Genomic DNA, 16,065 nt, shown 5'->3' on the forward strand with positions numbered 1-16,065 from the left:
GCAGTAGAGTACTCCCCTATGATCAGTGGAGAGGGAGCTCACTGCTTCTTCAACACCTTAAATCACAATCAGTGAATGAACCCATTTAACGCCAACATCAACAATCAGCCAAACTATCCCTAAAATGTTCATTGATCCACAACGTAGCTTACCTCAATTTAATTGCTCGTAGAAAACAAAGGAAAGAGGGGTGAGGTATCAGTGTTGGCTGCTCACGACAAAAAGGGTAGCGTCGACTGTAGATCAGCAATAGTCGGCTGGATCAGTAGTGGGTGCCATTGAGATGTCCCTCAGACGATGTTCAGTGGTGATCAGGCGTCGGCCAAGGTGGTCGGCGATCGCACGGAGGGAAGGAAGGTCCGACGAATCAAATCTAGGGCACGGGTAGCATCAAAGACATGACCACAGTGAGGGAGAAGGAAGATCCAAATCAAGAGCCTCCACTCACCGTTAGGGCAGGGATATTCGGCGTTGGTGAGGAGGACCCTTGCGATCGTCGGTTGCTCGCGTGGATGAACGACGATGCCGACTGTCAGCACACGGTGGCAACGACGCGATTCGGACAGATCTAGGGCTTGGCCGACGATGGATTTCACGGCGTCGGCGTGATACTGCTTTTTCGCGGAGGAGACGCAAAGAAGGGGAAAGAGAGGAAATTGACGTCGGTTCCAAGAAGGTTCGGCAGAGGCGAGAAGAAGGAACGAGACTCCTTGGCCGAGGGGTTTTTTGTACGCGGGGGGAAGAGGAAGAGGCGTGAGGCGGCGCCAGCGGTGCGTCGTTTAGGGGAGAGGAGAAGGAATCGGGTTCGGCGGAGTCAGCGTTGGGAGCTGTAGGGCACGGGTAAGGGAAATAAAGAAAAGAAAAAGAAAAGAAAAATTTAACTTTTACTCGTTTAAATGGGGTAGCTTAAACAAACTTTCCCTTGGTTTAATAATTAATCCCCTTAAACTCATCATACGAGCTCCGATTAATTTTAAAAAAATTTCTAAAATTTCATAAAAATTCCCTTAAGGTTTATTTTAGGTGTCATATTTTACATCCTTCACTTATAATCTTCCATCTAGCTACGCAAGACTGATATTGGATGCTCTTTATTAAAAAATAAATAAATAATTAATAAATCAAATATTACTAGATTTGGGATGATTGGTCTAACTCTATAAAATTTTTTAATTGATTGTTAGGATAAATTACTTATGACAGACGATCTGTCACAATCCAGAAGTCCGCATTCCATGATTATGTATTTCATTTCGATAAAAGATCTTATAAATACACCTTAAATACGGATTGTGCTTCAGATGTCACCATAAAATATCCTTCCGCGTAGCTCCCGGGCTACTAGACACTCTTTATAAACATTACAGGTTGTCGTAAGCGATTGTATTAAGAAGTAATTATTATTAGAAAATACTTATTTATTTCCTAATTATTAGAGAATAATTATTATTAGGAAATACTTATTTATTTCCTAATTATTAGAGAATAATTATTATTAGGAAATACTTATTTGTTTTCTAGTATTTTATATATTTTCCTATTTTATGTATTTTTTCTATTTTTCACTTTGTAATGGTATTTATATACCACATATTATCATTAATAAAGGGTACAAATTCTATCGTCAACATGGTATCAGAGCGCTATGCTTAACAATAATTTTTTTTTCTTTTCTCCACAATATCCACCAGCCGCCTTCTACAATTGTTGCCGCCGACGACATCACTCGCCGACTATCTCTCACAAATACTCCTGATTTACCTTCCGCCCTTGTGGTTCTTAACGTCAATGCTCAAGCACTATTGAAACTCACCACCTCCAATTACTCTGCTTGGCGTGTGCAGTTCACGTCTCTTCTATTCGGATATGATTTACTGGGTTTTGTTGATGGCTCACTTCTCTGCCCCCCCTGCGCAGATAACGCCTACAGACGCCATGCTTCCTCAGGCGAATCTTGATCATATTCTCTGGCTCCGTCAGGATCAACTTCTCCTCAATGCTATTATATGCCTCCGAACTACGAGTTACTTATATTCCTGTTGAGGATCAGTTGACTGATGCACTTACCAAGTTACTTTCTCGACCTCGGTTGTTTGCTATTTGCAGCAAGATTGATGTCATTTTTGGGACACCATCTTGAGGGGACGTATTAAGAAATAATTATTATTAGTAAATACTTATTTGTTTCCTAGTTATTAGGAAATAATTATTATTAGTAAATACTTATTTGTTTCCTAATTATTAGAGAATAATTATTATTAGAAAATACTTATTTATTTTTTAATTATTAAATAATAATAATTATTAGAAAATATTTATTTGTTTCTTAATTATTAGATAATAATTATTATTAGAAAATATTTATTTATTTTCTAGTATTTTATAATTTTCTTATTTTATGTATTTTTTTTATTTTTTATTTTATAATTATATTTATATACCATATATGGTACGAATTCTATGGTCAATAGACTGTACCCACTCTAACCCACATCCTTTCAATGCACTATAAAATGGCAACAATCGCCGAAGCCTGATGCAAGGAAGTACAATGGCCTCTGATGGTAGCCACCTCCGCATTCCGAGTGTTGACTTCCGCGGGCTGTCGCTGAGCAGCCCCGGCGGCGGGAGCTGGGACGCTGCTCGTGAGCAGTTGATGTCAGCCCTGGAGTCCTTCGGCTGCTTTGAGGCCATCTACGACGCGGTGAGCGAGGGCGCCAAGGACCAACTTTTCCGCGGTGTGTTGCCTGAGTTGTTCAAACTTCCAAGGGAGATCAAGATTAGGAACGAGTACGTCGGACTGCCATACCACGGTTACATCTACCAGAGTCCCCATGCGCCCTTCGATAGCTTGCGTATCGAGGACTCCCCCAGCCTCCACAGCGTCCAGGAGTTCACCTCCCTCATGTGGCCTGACGGGAATCCCACCTTCAGGTACCAGCCTGTCTCACCATTACTGTTATTATTTCAGTAAAAATTGCCAAAATCCTAATAGTTTTGTTTATTTACGTAGCAACGCTGCCTGGACAGCTGCTAAGCAAGTCCAGGAGTTGGAGCTGATGGTTGTGAGGATGATCTTGCAAAGTATGGACGTGGAAAGGCATTATGATTCTCTGGCGGAATCACTTATTCATAGCGTTCGGTTTTCAGAGTATGGAATTCCATTCGATCAAGAAACAAAGGTCAATATAAAGGCACATGCTGATGCCAACATGCTCACTGTAGTCTGCCAGTATGAAGTAGATGGCCTGGAGGTGCAGGCAAGGGATGGAGAATGGATTCGGGTGGTGTCCCAGCCAAACTCCTTCACTGTCATGCTTGGGGAAGCATTTCAGGTATGTACATTTCATACCACAGAACAACAACAATTCAATCCTGATCAGACTTGTTTTTCATAATACACAAGTGAATTGTATAGGCTTGGAGCAACGGGAGGCTGCGTGCTGCTCGTCATCGTCTGAGAGTTACTGGCCACCAAACAAGATGCTCTGTAGTTTTCAATAGTCGGCCAAAGGATGAGATCCTGTTTCAGGCACCGAATGAGCTGATAGATGAAGATCATCCTTTACGTTTTAGGCCTTACAAATATCCTGATTACATACGCTTCCGCTTCTCGACTGAAGGTAGGCCAAATCATCCTGAAGATCCATTGCAAGCTTACGTCGGAGTTGAGGGGCAACTTAATGCTGCTTGAATGTCATCTGCTATATAATGATTTGAAATAAACGCTTATATCTTGTGGATGCCATCTCTTTCATTTCAATCCTGATTGAAAGTCACTTTGAGCAAATACTCGCGAGGGAGAAAAATGGAGAGAAGCCATCACGTAAATATGAAATTGATGGGCTAAAGCAAGTTATCTTTTGTCGAGGAAATATAATTCACAGTCGGTAGGATAATTTACTAGTTTTATAATATCCTCATCTGTGCTTTTCTTAAAAGACAAACAAAAAACAAAAAAAAAAAATTTACAATATGCTGCGACGTGTACCATCTTAATTAGAGCACAAACCAGAAAGTCAACTTCAATTAGTGAATTTAGAAGGAAAAAAAACTCCTGGTCGAGGAATTATAATTCTGTGGCCTGGTCAACACGATTCCAGTGAAAGGAACAGCGAGTCTTAAGATCGCTTTGAGATTCTAGATAAAGAGATAAATGAACGGCCATTGGTCTGGTAGGAACGTTCCTCTTCTCGCAGTCACAGAGGAGGAATCTAGATAATCCTGTATATGAACGGCCATTGGTACGGTAGGAACGTTCCTCTTCTCACAGAGGAGGAATCTAGTGATAGAGATGATCCTGTAAATGAACGCCAACGCATATGTCACCGGTGAGTTGATTTTGACTAAATCATCACCTGATCTCGTCCGGAAGTTGAGTCGGATGAAGATGGACCTTGGTGTACTGAAAGTTGACGGAAAATCACCGAGGCATTGGATCTACCTGGTACTCCTCCGGAAAGGTCGGCACGAGCGGCTGACGAAGGAAGATGACCAGGACGATGACGCGGCTGCTCTGCGCACACTCAGACGAGCCCACGAGTTCATTAGAGACTAGAAACCAGGGAAAAAGTCCCCGGGTCAGGCTCTCTGACGCTCAAGTCAGATACTTTTTCCCCAGAATGCACAGAGAATGGACGAAAAGTAAAGAATAGTGAGAAATGATGAGTAAGAGTACCTGCATAAGGGACAAGACATCCCTTTTTATATTGCAACTGATGCTTCTGGGACCTGGCAGGTGTCAGGGAATGTCGGTTGTCAGGCTTTGTCTGGCGGTGAATAACGCGTGACTTCTCCTGATAGGCTGGCGATAGAACCAAAGTGGGAATGAGCACCGACTGTTAGCATATTCCCTGACACACTGATGATTCTCTGACATTCTCTGATATTTTCTGACGAGCAGTTACGATTCCTTCGCTTGTTTGTTTGATAATGCTTGGACTCTAAGTTTGCATCCTGACCTGCTGCAACTTATTGCTATCCATGGCTTGTACTTCCCGACCTGCACGTCAGGTCTGTTTCCCGACCAGCTTCGATCCGCTGCAACCCATGGCATGTACGTCCCGACCTGTATGCCAAGTCTGTGTCCCGACCTGCTTCGATCCACTACTATCCATGGCATGTGCGTCCCGACCTGCACGCCAGGTCTGTGTCCCGACCTGCTTCGATCCACTGCTATCCATGACATGTATGTCCAGACCTGCACGACAGGTCTGTGTCCCGACCTGCTTCGATCCACTACTATCCATGGCATGTATGTCCCGACCTGCACGCCAGGTCTGTGTCCCTACCTGCTTCGATCCACTGCTATCCATGGCATGTGCGTCCCGACCTGCACGCCAGGTCTGTGTCCCGACTTGTATCCGTCTACTGTTATCCCTGGCTTGCACGTTCCGACCTGCCCGATCGGTCTGTTTCCCGACCTGCTTCGATCCACTGCTATCCATGGCCTGTACGTCCCGACCTGCACGCCAGGTCTGTGTCCCGACCTGTATCCGTCTACTGTTATCCATGGCTTGCACGTTCTAACCTGCTCGACTGGTCTATTTCCCGACCTATATCCGTTTAGTATTCCTCCCGAAGCCTTTCCTTTAGCGCCTTTATCTGTCCTGTGGACCCCCTTCTTAGCCATACCTGGCCTAGGGATCCATCCTTCAACTATAGTCAGCTTGTGGCTTCAGTTCTCAACTATACCTGGCCCGTGAGCCCACTTCCTGATTGCTATTGAGGCTGACTATTGTCCGACTTGCCTCATCAGCTGAGACTTTGACCCTGGCCATATAAGCTTAACTTCTGACCAGCCACGGAGGCCGGACTTTTGACCTCTACGTAGGCCTGACCTCTGACCTCCACATGCGCTTGACTTCTGACCTCCACGTAATCTTGACTTCTGACATCCACGTAAGCTTGACTTCTGACCTCCACGTAAGCTTAACTTCTAACCACATCATCTTACTGACCCCGCAAACATGCACCGTATCACAAGCCTTCCCCTCAAGTCTAGTCAAAGGAGGCTCTAGTCCGACTGACTAGACTTATGTCCTTGAGTTATGCGACCTGACTTCCGCGTCCTCCGATGACCTGCCTTTCATCTACGTTCTACAATGTTTCCCTCCCTCTTGGGAGATGAATGGACTCCTTCTATGCGTATGTTGACTCCTCAACTTCCGAGCGCATTCTTTTCCCATAAACGTCATGCGGTTCCCTAGGCGTCGACTTAAATTCCAAGGGAATCCTTTTTCCTCTTCTCCTTCTTTATAAAAGGTCCAAGCATCTCCTACCTTAAGCTATCTGCTTGCCAACACTATATCTTGTCTTCATGGAGCCCCCGACAGAATCTAGCGACCTTGCCTCTTTACTTCGGCAAACTTCCCATCTACTGGAGTTATTAGCTCAGAAAGAGGAAGCCTCCCTTCAACAAATTGCAGCTCTGACGAAACTACTGGCTCAAAAAGAAGAAATCCTGTTGGAGATGACTGCAAGCAGAGATCTTCAAGCGTCCCTTACTCATGAAATGGAAAGCCTCTGGTTGGCCGCCAAATCCAGAACCCGAGCCGAAATCGCTCTTAAACATAAAGCTCAATCGGACTTCCAGAGTCAGGCGCAGTATATTATTTATTTGAAGAGGAAGCATGAGGATGAAGTGGCTCTTCTGAAAGAGGAAGGACAGATCAAAGATGAGGCTATCGGGCAGATGAAGCATACCATCGATCTTATTACAGAAGATCTAATTAAAGTTCGAGCTCATCTAACTAGAAAAGATCAAGCCTCTGGCTTTGGTAGTCATGTAAACTCTTGAAAAATGTACTTTTAATTTTAACAAAACAAAACTTGCTCTTTGCATTCCCCTCTTATTGTAGCTCCACACTCTATTTCTTGTGTATCATTGTGTTCTCATAAAACCCCTGCGTTTCTCTAATATTTCTAGCAAAAAATAACAAAAATAATAAAGACAATCTGCTTACCTCCTTTTCGTCTCACCCCATAACATATGATCCTTTGTCCACAGTGAATGAGACGCTTGAGATGTGCATGTGCCTTGCGAATATGCTTGGCCTGTTGCATTTTGCGTCGGCAGATATAAGGAATATTGGCCGAGAAAACCATTGCACTGACCGCGAAGGTAGTTGGGTGTGAGAGCATTGCTCACTTATAACTCGCACTGGGGCGAGAGTCTGGGACAGTCGACCGGGTAAGTCGTTGAGCGTGTGAGCCTTGCTCACTTATAACTCGCACTGGGGTGATAGTCTGGACCAGCCGACCTGGAAGGTCGTTGGGCGTGAGAGCCTTGCTCACTTATAACTCGCATTGGGGCGAGAGTCTGGGACAGCCGACCGGGTAGGTCGTTGGGTGTGAGAGCCTTGCTCACTTATAACTCGCACTGGGGCAAGAGTCTGGGGCAGCCGACCGGGTAGGTCGTTGGGCGTGAGAGCCTTGATCACTTATAACTCACACTGGGACGAGAGTTTGGGACAACTGACCTGGATGGTCGTTGGGCGTGAGAGCCTTGCTCATTTATAACTCGCACTGAGGCGAGAGTCTGGATCAGCCGACCTGGAAGGTCGTTGGGCGTGAAAGCCTTGCTCACTTATAACTCACATTGGGGCGAGAGTCTGGGACAACTTACCTGGAAGGTCGTTGGGCGTGAGAGCCTTGCTCACTTATAACTCGCACTGAGGCGAGAGTACGGGATAGCTGACCGGGTAGGTCGTTGGGCGTGAGTGCCTTGCTCACTTATAACTCGCACTGGGGCGAGAGTCTGGGGCAGCCGACCTGAAAGGTCGTTGGGCGTGAGAGCCTTGCTCACTTATAACTCGCACTGAGGCGAGAGTCTGGAACAGCCGACCTGGAAGGTCGTTGGGCGTGAGAGCCTTGCTTACTTATAACTTGGACTGAGGCGAGAGTTTGGGACAACCGACTTGAAAGGTCGTTGGCTGTGAGAGCCTTGCTCACTTATAACTCGCACTGAGGAGAGAGTTTGGAACAGCCGACCTGAAAGGTCGTTGGGCGTGAGAGCCTTGCTCACTTATAACTCGCACTGAGGCGAGAATCTGGAACAGCCGACCTGAAAGGTTGTTGGGCGTGAGAGCCTTGCTCACTTATAACTCGCACTGAGGCGAGAGTCTGGGACAGCCGACCTGAAAGGTCGTTGGGCGTGAGAGCCTTGCTCACTTATAACTCGCACTGAGGTGAGAGTCTGGAACAGCCGACAGAGGGTTCTTATAAAACCCGTTCGGAAATAATGTTGCCGACTGGGTGTGATTTCCAGCCCAGGATAGGTGTTGTCGACCCGAGGGTGATTTCCAGCCCAGGATAGGTGTTGTCGACCTGAGGGTGATTTCCAGCCCAGGATAGGTGTTGTCGACCCGAGGGTGATTTCCAGCCCAGGATAGGTGTTGTCGACCTGGGGGTGATTTCCAGCCCAGGATAGGTGTTGCCGACCTGAGGGTGATTTCCAGCCCAGGATAGGTGTTGTCGACCTGGGGGTGATTTCCAGCCCAGGATAGGTGTTGCCGACCTGGGGGTGATTTCCAGCCCAGGATAGGTGTTGCCGACCTGGGGGTGTATGCCTGACCAGGGATTACCTGAAGGGATTGCTTTGACTTCGCCTGTAATCAAGAAATATACCACATCAGATGTATTGTGAGGACAAAAATATTAAAATCTTATTCAGTCATGGCCTCGTCACATTCGAATTTCTTTCCCGCCCATTTTCTTCACCTTTTCCCAAGAAGATTGTGTGGTAAGCGTTTCCATACACCCGCTTTATCTCATGATTTCCTTATCACGTCCATCATTAATACGCTTCATAGGGGATCGACACCTGTCCCATACCTTTATTGCTTACGGCGTATGACGCCGCTGACTCTACCTCTTTTTGTACACGACCTCCTAGAAGAGCGTGTTGTTCTGTGATCAGACGGCTTTGGGCGCTTTATCCAAAAATACACTCGACACAACTTTTCGATATTCCATAGGAAAACTCTCTTTATAAGCCCTAAAGACAGTCCACCGTCGTCGCCTTGAGTGTTTCGACTGCCTTCGTCTTCGTGTTGCTTCACCGTCTCTAGTGCATCGGCCCTTCCCTTTCTAGACTCTTCACGCTTGGTGCTATTCTTCTTCTCGACTGACCCCTTCTCCAACCTCCCTCACCTCGATAATGGTTGACAGTAAGGCCACCCTTTGGTACTCGTGCTTCATTTCTGACATAGATGATCATGACCTATTTGTGATTCGGTTTGATCTGCGACTTAGTGATGCCTATGAACTTAGAGTTCCTACACCCCATGAACACCCCGCGAACCCTCCGGCAGGCTTCATGACCGTTTTTAGAGACCAGCTTTTAGGAGGCCTTCGATTTCCTATACCTCCTTTTATCTCTTCCCTGAGCCGCTATTTTGGCATTTGCCCCTCTCAATTTACTCCCAACTTTTTTAGAGATGTATGTGGCACGGTCATCCTATGTCGCATATACCAAATTCTCCTAACCGTTCAGCTCTTCCACCATTTTTATTCTTTCAAACGCTCAGAACCGGGAGTGTTTATGGTACAGGCTAGGCCTGGCTATAAGTTCTTTTCTGACATGCCCTCCTCTAATAAGGGGTGGAAGTCACGCTTCTTCTTTGTTAGATTACCTACATCTTCACCCTTGGTCGAATCGACCTCTTGGCGCCCTAATATTCCCCCCAACCTTCCTGTACATCACCATCAGACTTCTTGCGACGCTGCTTCAGAGAAACTTCAAGGCGTGAGCGTTCGCTTGTCTATATTACTGTTGGAGGGCTTTTTGTATTTGTTCGGGCTCAGCCCAATTCAGGCAGAGATAGGGGCCCCATTAGGTAAGACCCCATTTTCCTCTTTGCTATTCTTCGCTAACTGAGGTATCTTTCTTTCACTTTGCAGAGGCTGTCATGCTCCGGGCTTACTCCTCGGATATAAAGTGCCAATCTTTCTCAGTTTTGAAAACTTTAAGTGCGGAGCTTAAGCAAGGCTTAGCGACTTCCTCCCGATCTGTCCCTTCCGCCTCGCAGTCTGCCCCCTCTGCCTCGCAGTCTGCTCCACCTGCGCCGACCCAGGAGGAAGCTTCCTCAGCTCTTCCCCTAGACGTGGCTCCTGTGGAAGACACAGCCATTGTAGAGCAGGTCGACCTGGCCATTGTAGAGCAGGCCGAGGAAGAGCGAGTCGCGTCTCCCCCGCCAGCCAAACGTCTAAGGCTCCAGCGCAAGAGGAAGAGGGTTACTCCAGCCACTCAGGCGTCACCTCCACCGCTTCCTTCAGGCCGTCGCTCATCCGCTGCCTCTCATTCTTTGGAGGCCACTCACTCTTCGGAGGCCAAGGCTATTACCCCCGACCGAGAGACGACTTTGGGATCGGAGGTTCCCATTATGTCACCTCAAATATCAGCCCCGACCCCCAGTCGGGCCATAACTCTCGATCAGGCCTCCTCTCCCGGGCAGCTACCCCTTCCCTTAATGGACCAGCCCGGGAGCTCGACAACTATAGCCGCCTCCCTCCCGTTAGCTGCTCCGATATCTACTTCTCGATCTCAGAGGAAAATTCACAAGAAGTATGTCTTTACTGACTCTTGGCGACTGCCTTCCTCCATAGGGCCAGACGCCGCCGAAGAAACTACTGAAGGGGCTCCTCCCCCCATCGCTCTGGTTGAACTACAGGGTGATTTAGCGGCGTCCTGGCGATCAGGTAATCGGAAGTTTTGGAAGAATCCCTCGATGGAAGGGCTAGATCAAGCTGCTTGCCAGATAATTTCCGTAAGTTTTCTTGTATCAAGGCTCCTCTGTTGGGATCTCTTTATAATCATTCTTCCCTATATCTAACACAGGCCTGCTTCACCAATCTGAGTGCCATTCAATACGCCTCTCGCTTGCAGAAAGAGAATGAGGTGTTAAAGACTCGTCTTCAAGAGTTGGAGCTGTCGCTAACTCCCCGAGATCCCCTTAACCCGACCCCCCGAGACTTGGCGAGTTACCTCCGATTGATTGGGGAGTTTGTAGAGTCCGCACGCAATATTTCAGATGCAGCTTTTGACAAAATAAAGACCTTGGAAGCTGCTTTGAGGATGAGTGAGTCCAAATTGGCTTCTGAGGTGGAGAGGCATCGCTCCCTGGTAGTTGAATTGGACGAGAAGGACGCTCAGCTGACCACATTATCCTCTGATCTGAAGTGTCTGCAAGAAACCCAGGAGACTCTTCAGAAGAATGTAATGGACATTCAGGGTCAGCTGACCTCCAGCGCAGACTGGGAGAAGACCCTTCAACGTCACTGGGAGGCCGTCCAAGCAACCCTCACATCAGTGCAGGCCGATCTTTTGAAAGCTCAGGAGCATGCTTCCCAAAGTCAGCAAGATTTGACTTTGGCCCGAGATGATGTGGAGAAGGCCCGGGCAGAGCTAACGGATTATCAGGCGGGGGAAGTTGGTCTTCTAAGAGCATACAGACGAGCCTACGTCACCTCCCCCTTCTTATCGAGGAAGATTGGAAATCTGATGAATTTTATGCTATGCTGTGGCGCGGCCGGCGGGGCTCGTCAGATGTTTGAGCAGGATCTGCTTTGTGTGCTGCCCCTTCAGAAGATTTCTTAGATACGGCTCGTCTGATGAGGGAGATTCCGGATGAGTCACTTCCTTCCTTTAAAGATGATGATGACTTATTCCTCCTCCCTGAACCTCCTGCTGACACTGAGCCTTGCCCCCCCGAGCCTCCTGCTGATAATAACCCTTGAGATGACATTATGTATCGAATTTTAATGTAACAATGTAGCTGTCAAACTCTTGCTTGCTCACACTATCTGCTTAAAATTTCAGATTTTTTTTTATTTTGGCATGTTTAACCTTCTTATGATACGACATGACTGCTAGCTTTTGAGTTTCTCTTAGTGTATATTAATATTATATTCCCCCTTTGGTCAGTAGTCTAATATATTTCCCGATCAAAATGGCCCCTGGCCCTGCGAATGTGTACCTTGACCTTCTAGTTTAAGTCTGCCTTTTTCTACTAACTGTTCCACTTAGCTTAACGAATCGCCTTGGTCTGTGTTGATATCCCAATCTGCTTAGCTTGCCCTCTTCTGCTGATCGCCCCGGCTCGGCCATACCCCCCGGTTTGTTCTTTTCCTCGTAGTCCAGGTCGAGCTAACAATAGATCGGTAAATTAAGGGTTGAGCCCCCTCGTAGTCCAGGTCGAGCTAACAGTAGATCGGAAAATTAAGGGTTGAGCCCAGCTCAGGAAATCGAGGGCACTTTTCCATAAAATGACTATTGTGTCTTTTCCTGAGACTCATCTCCTCGTACTTTGCGCCGACACTTTCCCAAATATACCCTTGGGTGTTATTTTCAAGGAAGATCCGTCGGTTCTCGTTGTTCCCGCCAGTTATTGTACACCGATGGATGATGTCTGACGAAATTACCCCTCTGACCAGCGGCTATAAATAATTTCCTCCCGCTTTGCCTCCAACCTTTGCACGTCTTCTTCGTCCTTCCGCTTGAATCCAGTATCACTCCCGAATCTCGGCTTTTGCGTCGATAGCTTCCCGCTTGATCTCTCCTCCTTCTATTTCTTTTCTCATGGCATCCCCCTCTTTTCTTTCTTCTCTAGCGGCGATGTATTACCCTGGCTCATCCACTTTCAATGAATTGGATCGGAATGACCTGCGCTACACCTATGGGGTCGAGGATAACGCGCATGTGATCATCCCCACTAGGATACATTAATTTTTTGCTCCTCCCAATGGATATTGCACTTTCTTCAAAGAGCAATTCGTGGCCGGACTTCGCCTTCCTCTGCACCCTTTTTTTTTTCAGATGTGTGCCACCATTTCAAGATTCTTCTAGGACAACTGACGCCGAATTCTATAAGGATCCTTTGCGGTTTCGTGGTACTCTGCGATGTTTGTGAGTTGTCCTGGTCAGCCCATTTGTTTCATTGCTTCTTCACCCTCCGGCAATAGGAAGAAGGCACCTTCCGCTTCCAGCCTTGTCTTCGGACTGCTTTTTTCTCTACCCTGCCACCTTCTGAACCAAGCTGGAGGAGCAAATTCTTCTTTATCCGATTTTCCCCGGAGGTGGAGTGGCCCATGCGATGGCAATCTTCACTGCTCCCGAGCCCGCCACTGGAGGATTTTCATCTTGATACTTCCTATATAGAGGCTTCCTCTCACTTAGCGGGCTGACAATTAAGCTTAACCCGCTTATTATCTGAGGAGTTGCTTTCCTACTTCCGCCTGAGCTATCTTACTTCGGATATGTCTCATTCCCTAGGTGAGCTTCCCTTTCAGTTCTATTACCACTTCAGAAGCATTTTGTTTCTCCTATGTAGTTGACCTCTACTTTATCTTGTGCTGCTGAAGTTTTAACTCGTGCTTCAGAGGTTCAACCTCTTCCTCTAAGTGACATGGAAATAATGAGGCGTGGTCGGGTTATTTTACAAAGAAGATCCCTCCCCTACTTGTCTTCGACCTCAGTCAGTGAGCCTTCCCCGGCAAATCCTCGACCTCGACCTCCTCGTCGAACTTCTTCTGCTGTCCGACCTGCTTCTTTTGCTCGTCCCACTCATCCCCGGACTGCACGCCCACCTTGGTCTGCCGCTAATATTAGTCCCCGGGCCCCACCTACTACTCAACCCTTCATCGCAAAGCTCCTTCAGTTAGTTGATCCTTCTCAGCCAACTTATATCCCTGGACGTGGTCTCGGCCGAAGATTAGCCAATGTAACATACACCAGCCCTGCCTTTAGAGAAGCTTCTCAAGCAGCTTGACGGGCCCGTTCTATGAATGATCGTGCGGACCGGGATGCTCCCCCTTCTTCTCGGCACAGAGCTCGGCTGCCTCACAATGAATCTGATTCGGATGACGAGCCATTGTCTCAGAGACTTCGCCGTAGGGCTCCCGACCTTAGTCAGGATTCAGGCCCTTCCACTGTTCCTCCTCCGTCTTCTGCTACAACCACCACTTCCCCTTCACGATGAATCTGATTCGGATGACGAGCCATTGTCTCAGAGACTTCGCCGTAGGGCTCCCGACCTTAGTCAGGATTCAGGCCCTTCCACTGTTCCTCCTCCGTCTTCTGCTACAACCACCACTTCCCCTTCACCTCCTATGGCCACCCAGATTCCCGTCCCGGATCAAGCATATGCTCCCCCTGCTCCGCCCGAGGTACAAGTCGAGCCTTCATCAGCTCGACCCTCCACCTCGCAACAGCATTACATCACCGAGGCAAGTCCCTCGCTTCGCCCTTCACCAGCTACTTCCCCGCCAGAACCATCTCCTGTACCCCCTTCAGTTCCTTCTGGATCAGCTGCTGGACCCTCCGGGTCAGCTGCAGGGCCATCACAGCCTCCCCCACCTGTTCCTCATTTCTATCGTACCACCACCCCCTCTGAGGTTGGGCTACAGTCATGACAAGATGTTCCCACCAGCTTCTTGATAATGAAAGGTCGTTTGGCCACCTTGTGGGACGAAAGCATGCGTCAGATGGAACTCTTGCCGCCCCTGCCCAGATGGAGAGATTTTCTGAGCTGTATATCAAGGTAAGCTTCCCTGATTAATTACCACATCTACTATTCCCCCCATTCTTATCAGATGTTTTCTATATGTCCTAGGCCTGTGCAGAATCCATGATGGTAAACCAGTCCTTCCATGCTGTTCATCATCAAAATAAGATGCTACGGGACAAGGTTGCCGAACTGGAGCTACAACTGAATGATCCTACGTAGGCTAGCCATGCCCTGAAGGCCGAAATAAAGGATCTGACCAAGAAGAAGAACCATCTAGAAGTATCCTTGGCTCATGCTAACAACAGGTTTAAGGTTCTTCAAGAGGAAAAAAGCCAAATCGATGTTGTGTACCAGCAACGTGGGGATCAACAGGCTTTGGAGCATCAACGGGCCATTGATCAATTTACCCAAAAGCTGAGAGCTACCGAAACTTTAGCACAGGAGCAGGACAAGAAACTAAAGTCCCAGGCAACCCAGTTAACGTCTCAAGCAGCAAAACTTCTAACAGCCCGAACTGAACTGGCTCAGGCCCGGGCTGCTGTTGAAGGAGTATCTATAGCCCTGGCCATCAATAAGGAAGGAGAGAATGACCACTGTCTGTAGAGCCGCACCTTGTATCTGCGATCCCCTGAATTTTGTACGCAGGCAGGACATTGCTTCTCCACCTCCGTTATATATGGTGCAACCGGGGCTCTACGACAACTTTATGAACAGGGCTACTTAAAGTCAGCTCCTCCTGAATTTTTAGATCATGACCGGATCCTCAAGGAGATTTCGGATGAGATTTTTGCTCCTTTCAAATGATTTTTCTTGACTGCTTGTGTATAATGACTTAACAATTTCTTGTAAAGTACTTTGCTATTTTTCCGTTTGCACTTTAAGTTTTACTTCTGCTAAAATTGCTTAGTTTCACCAAAAGAAGTATTAAGGCATACAATTTCCGCTTTCATATCCCCTCACCGCTCTATCTGCTCTGATTTCTCCCCGGTCTGCTACCCCGGTTTGTCAAGTAGGTGACAACTTGACCTGCAACCCCACCTATTCCTTCTTTATATGCTTCTTTAGACTCTGTAAGGTCGCAAGTAGTTGGCGCTCCATGGTCGATCTAACTTCCTGCCTTGGCTATCTTGTAAATAATAAGCTCCGGACAACAATTTCTTGACGGCTTTGTAAGGCCCATCCCATTGCGGTGCTAGCTTGGCCACATCCCCTACAGACTTAATTTGTTTCCAGACCAGATCTCCTTCCCTAAAGAATCGAGGAATCACTCTTCTGTTATAATTCTGCCTCATTCTTTGTCGACAAGCCTCCAACCGAGCCGCTGTTCTGTCACGAGTTTCACTAATGAGGTCCAGCTCAGCCAACCGCCTCTCTGTGTTTCCTTCGTCGTATAATGTCCTCCTGACTAATGGCACTTTGATTTCTATAGGTACGACTGCTTCATTGTCATAAACCAAATGGAATGGTGTCAGACCCGTACTTTCTCGAGGCATGGTACGATAAGCCCACGGAATGCTTGACAGTTCTTCCAACCAGTTGCCTCCCACATGATCCAGCT

At 47.4% G+C, this 16,065-nt stretch overlaps 2 protein-coding genes across 2 annotated transcripts; both read left to right on the forward strand.

The window, feature by feature from the left end:
* Window positions 1–2,422: 2,422 nt before the first annotated feature.
* Window positions 2,423–3,694, forward strand: LOC122031564 (probable 2-oxoglutarate-dependent dioxygenase AOP1). The gene is made up of 3 exons (XM_042590663.1): window positions 2,423–2,934; window positions 3,014–3,335; window positions 3,419–3,694. Exons 1-3 carry the CDS (start codon window positions 2,537–2,539, stop codon window positions 3,692–3,694), a joined length of 996 nt encoding a protein of 331 aa, XP_042446597.1. The 5' UTR covers window positions 2,423–2,536.
* A 10,091-nt stretch (window positions 3,695–13,785) lies between these two features.
* Window positions 13,786–14,412, forward strand: LOC122031566 (vegetative cell wall protein gp1-like). Its single transcript, XM_042590664.1, has one exon. It carries the CDS (start codon window positions 13,786–13,788, stop codon window positions 14,410–14,412), a length of 627 nt encoding a protein of 208 aa, XP_042446598.1.
* The last annotated feature ends 1,653 nt before the right edge of the window (window positions 14,413–16,065 follow it).

The sequence above is a fragment of the Zingiber officinale genome, chromosome 11A (genome assembly GCF_018446385.1).
Source record: "Zingiber officinale cultivar Zhangliang chromosome 11A, Zo_v1.1, whole genome shotgun sequence".
In the NCBI taxonomy this organism is placed as follows: domain Eukaryota; kingdom Viridiplantae; phylum Streptophyta; class Magnoliopsida; order Zingiberales; family Zingiberaceae; genus Zingiber; species Zingiber officinale.

Coding starts and splice junctions, on each gene's coding strand:
- LOC122031564 (XM_042590663.1), top strand. CDS start 2,537: ATGCAAGGAAGTACAATGGCCTCTGATGGTAGCCACCTCCGCATTCCG. Junction 2,935..3,013: donor GACGGGAATCCCACCTTCAG/GTACCAGCCTGT, acceptor TTATTTACGTAG/CAACGCTGCCTGGACAGCTG. Junction 3,336..3,418: donor TGCTTGGGGAAGCATTTCAG/GTATGTACATTT, acceptor TGAATTGTATAG/GCTTGGAGCAACGGGAGGCT.
- LOC122031566 (XM_042590664.1), top strand. CDS start 13,786: ATGATCGTGCGGACCGGGATGCTCCCCCTTCTTCTCGGCACAGAGCTC.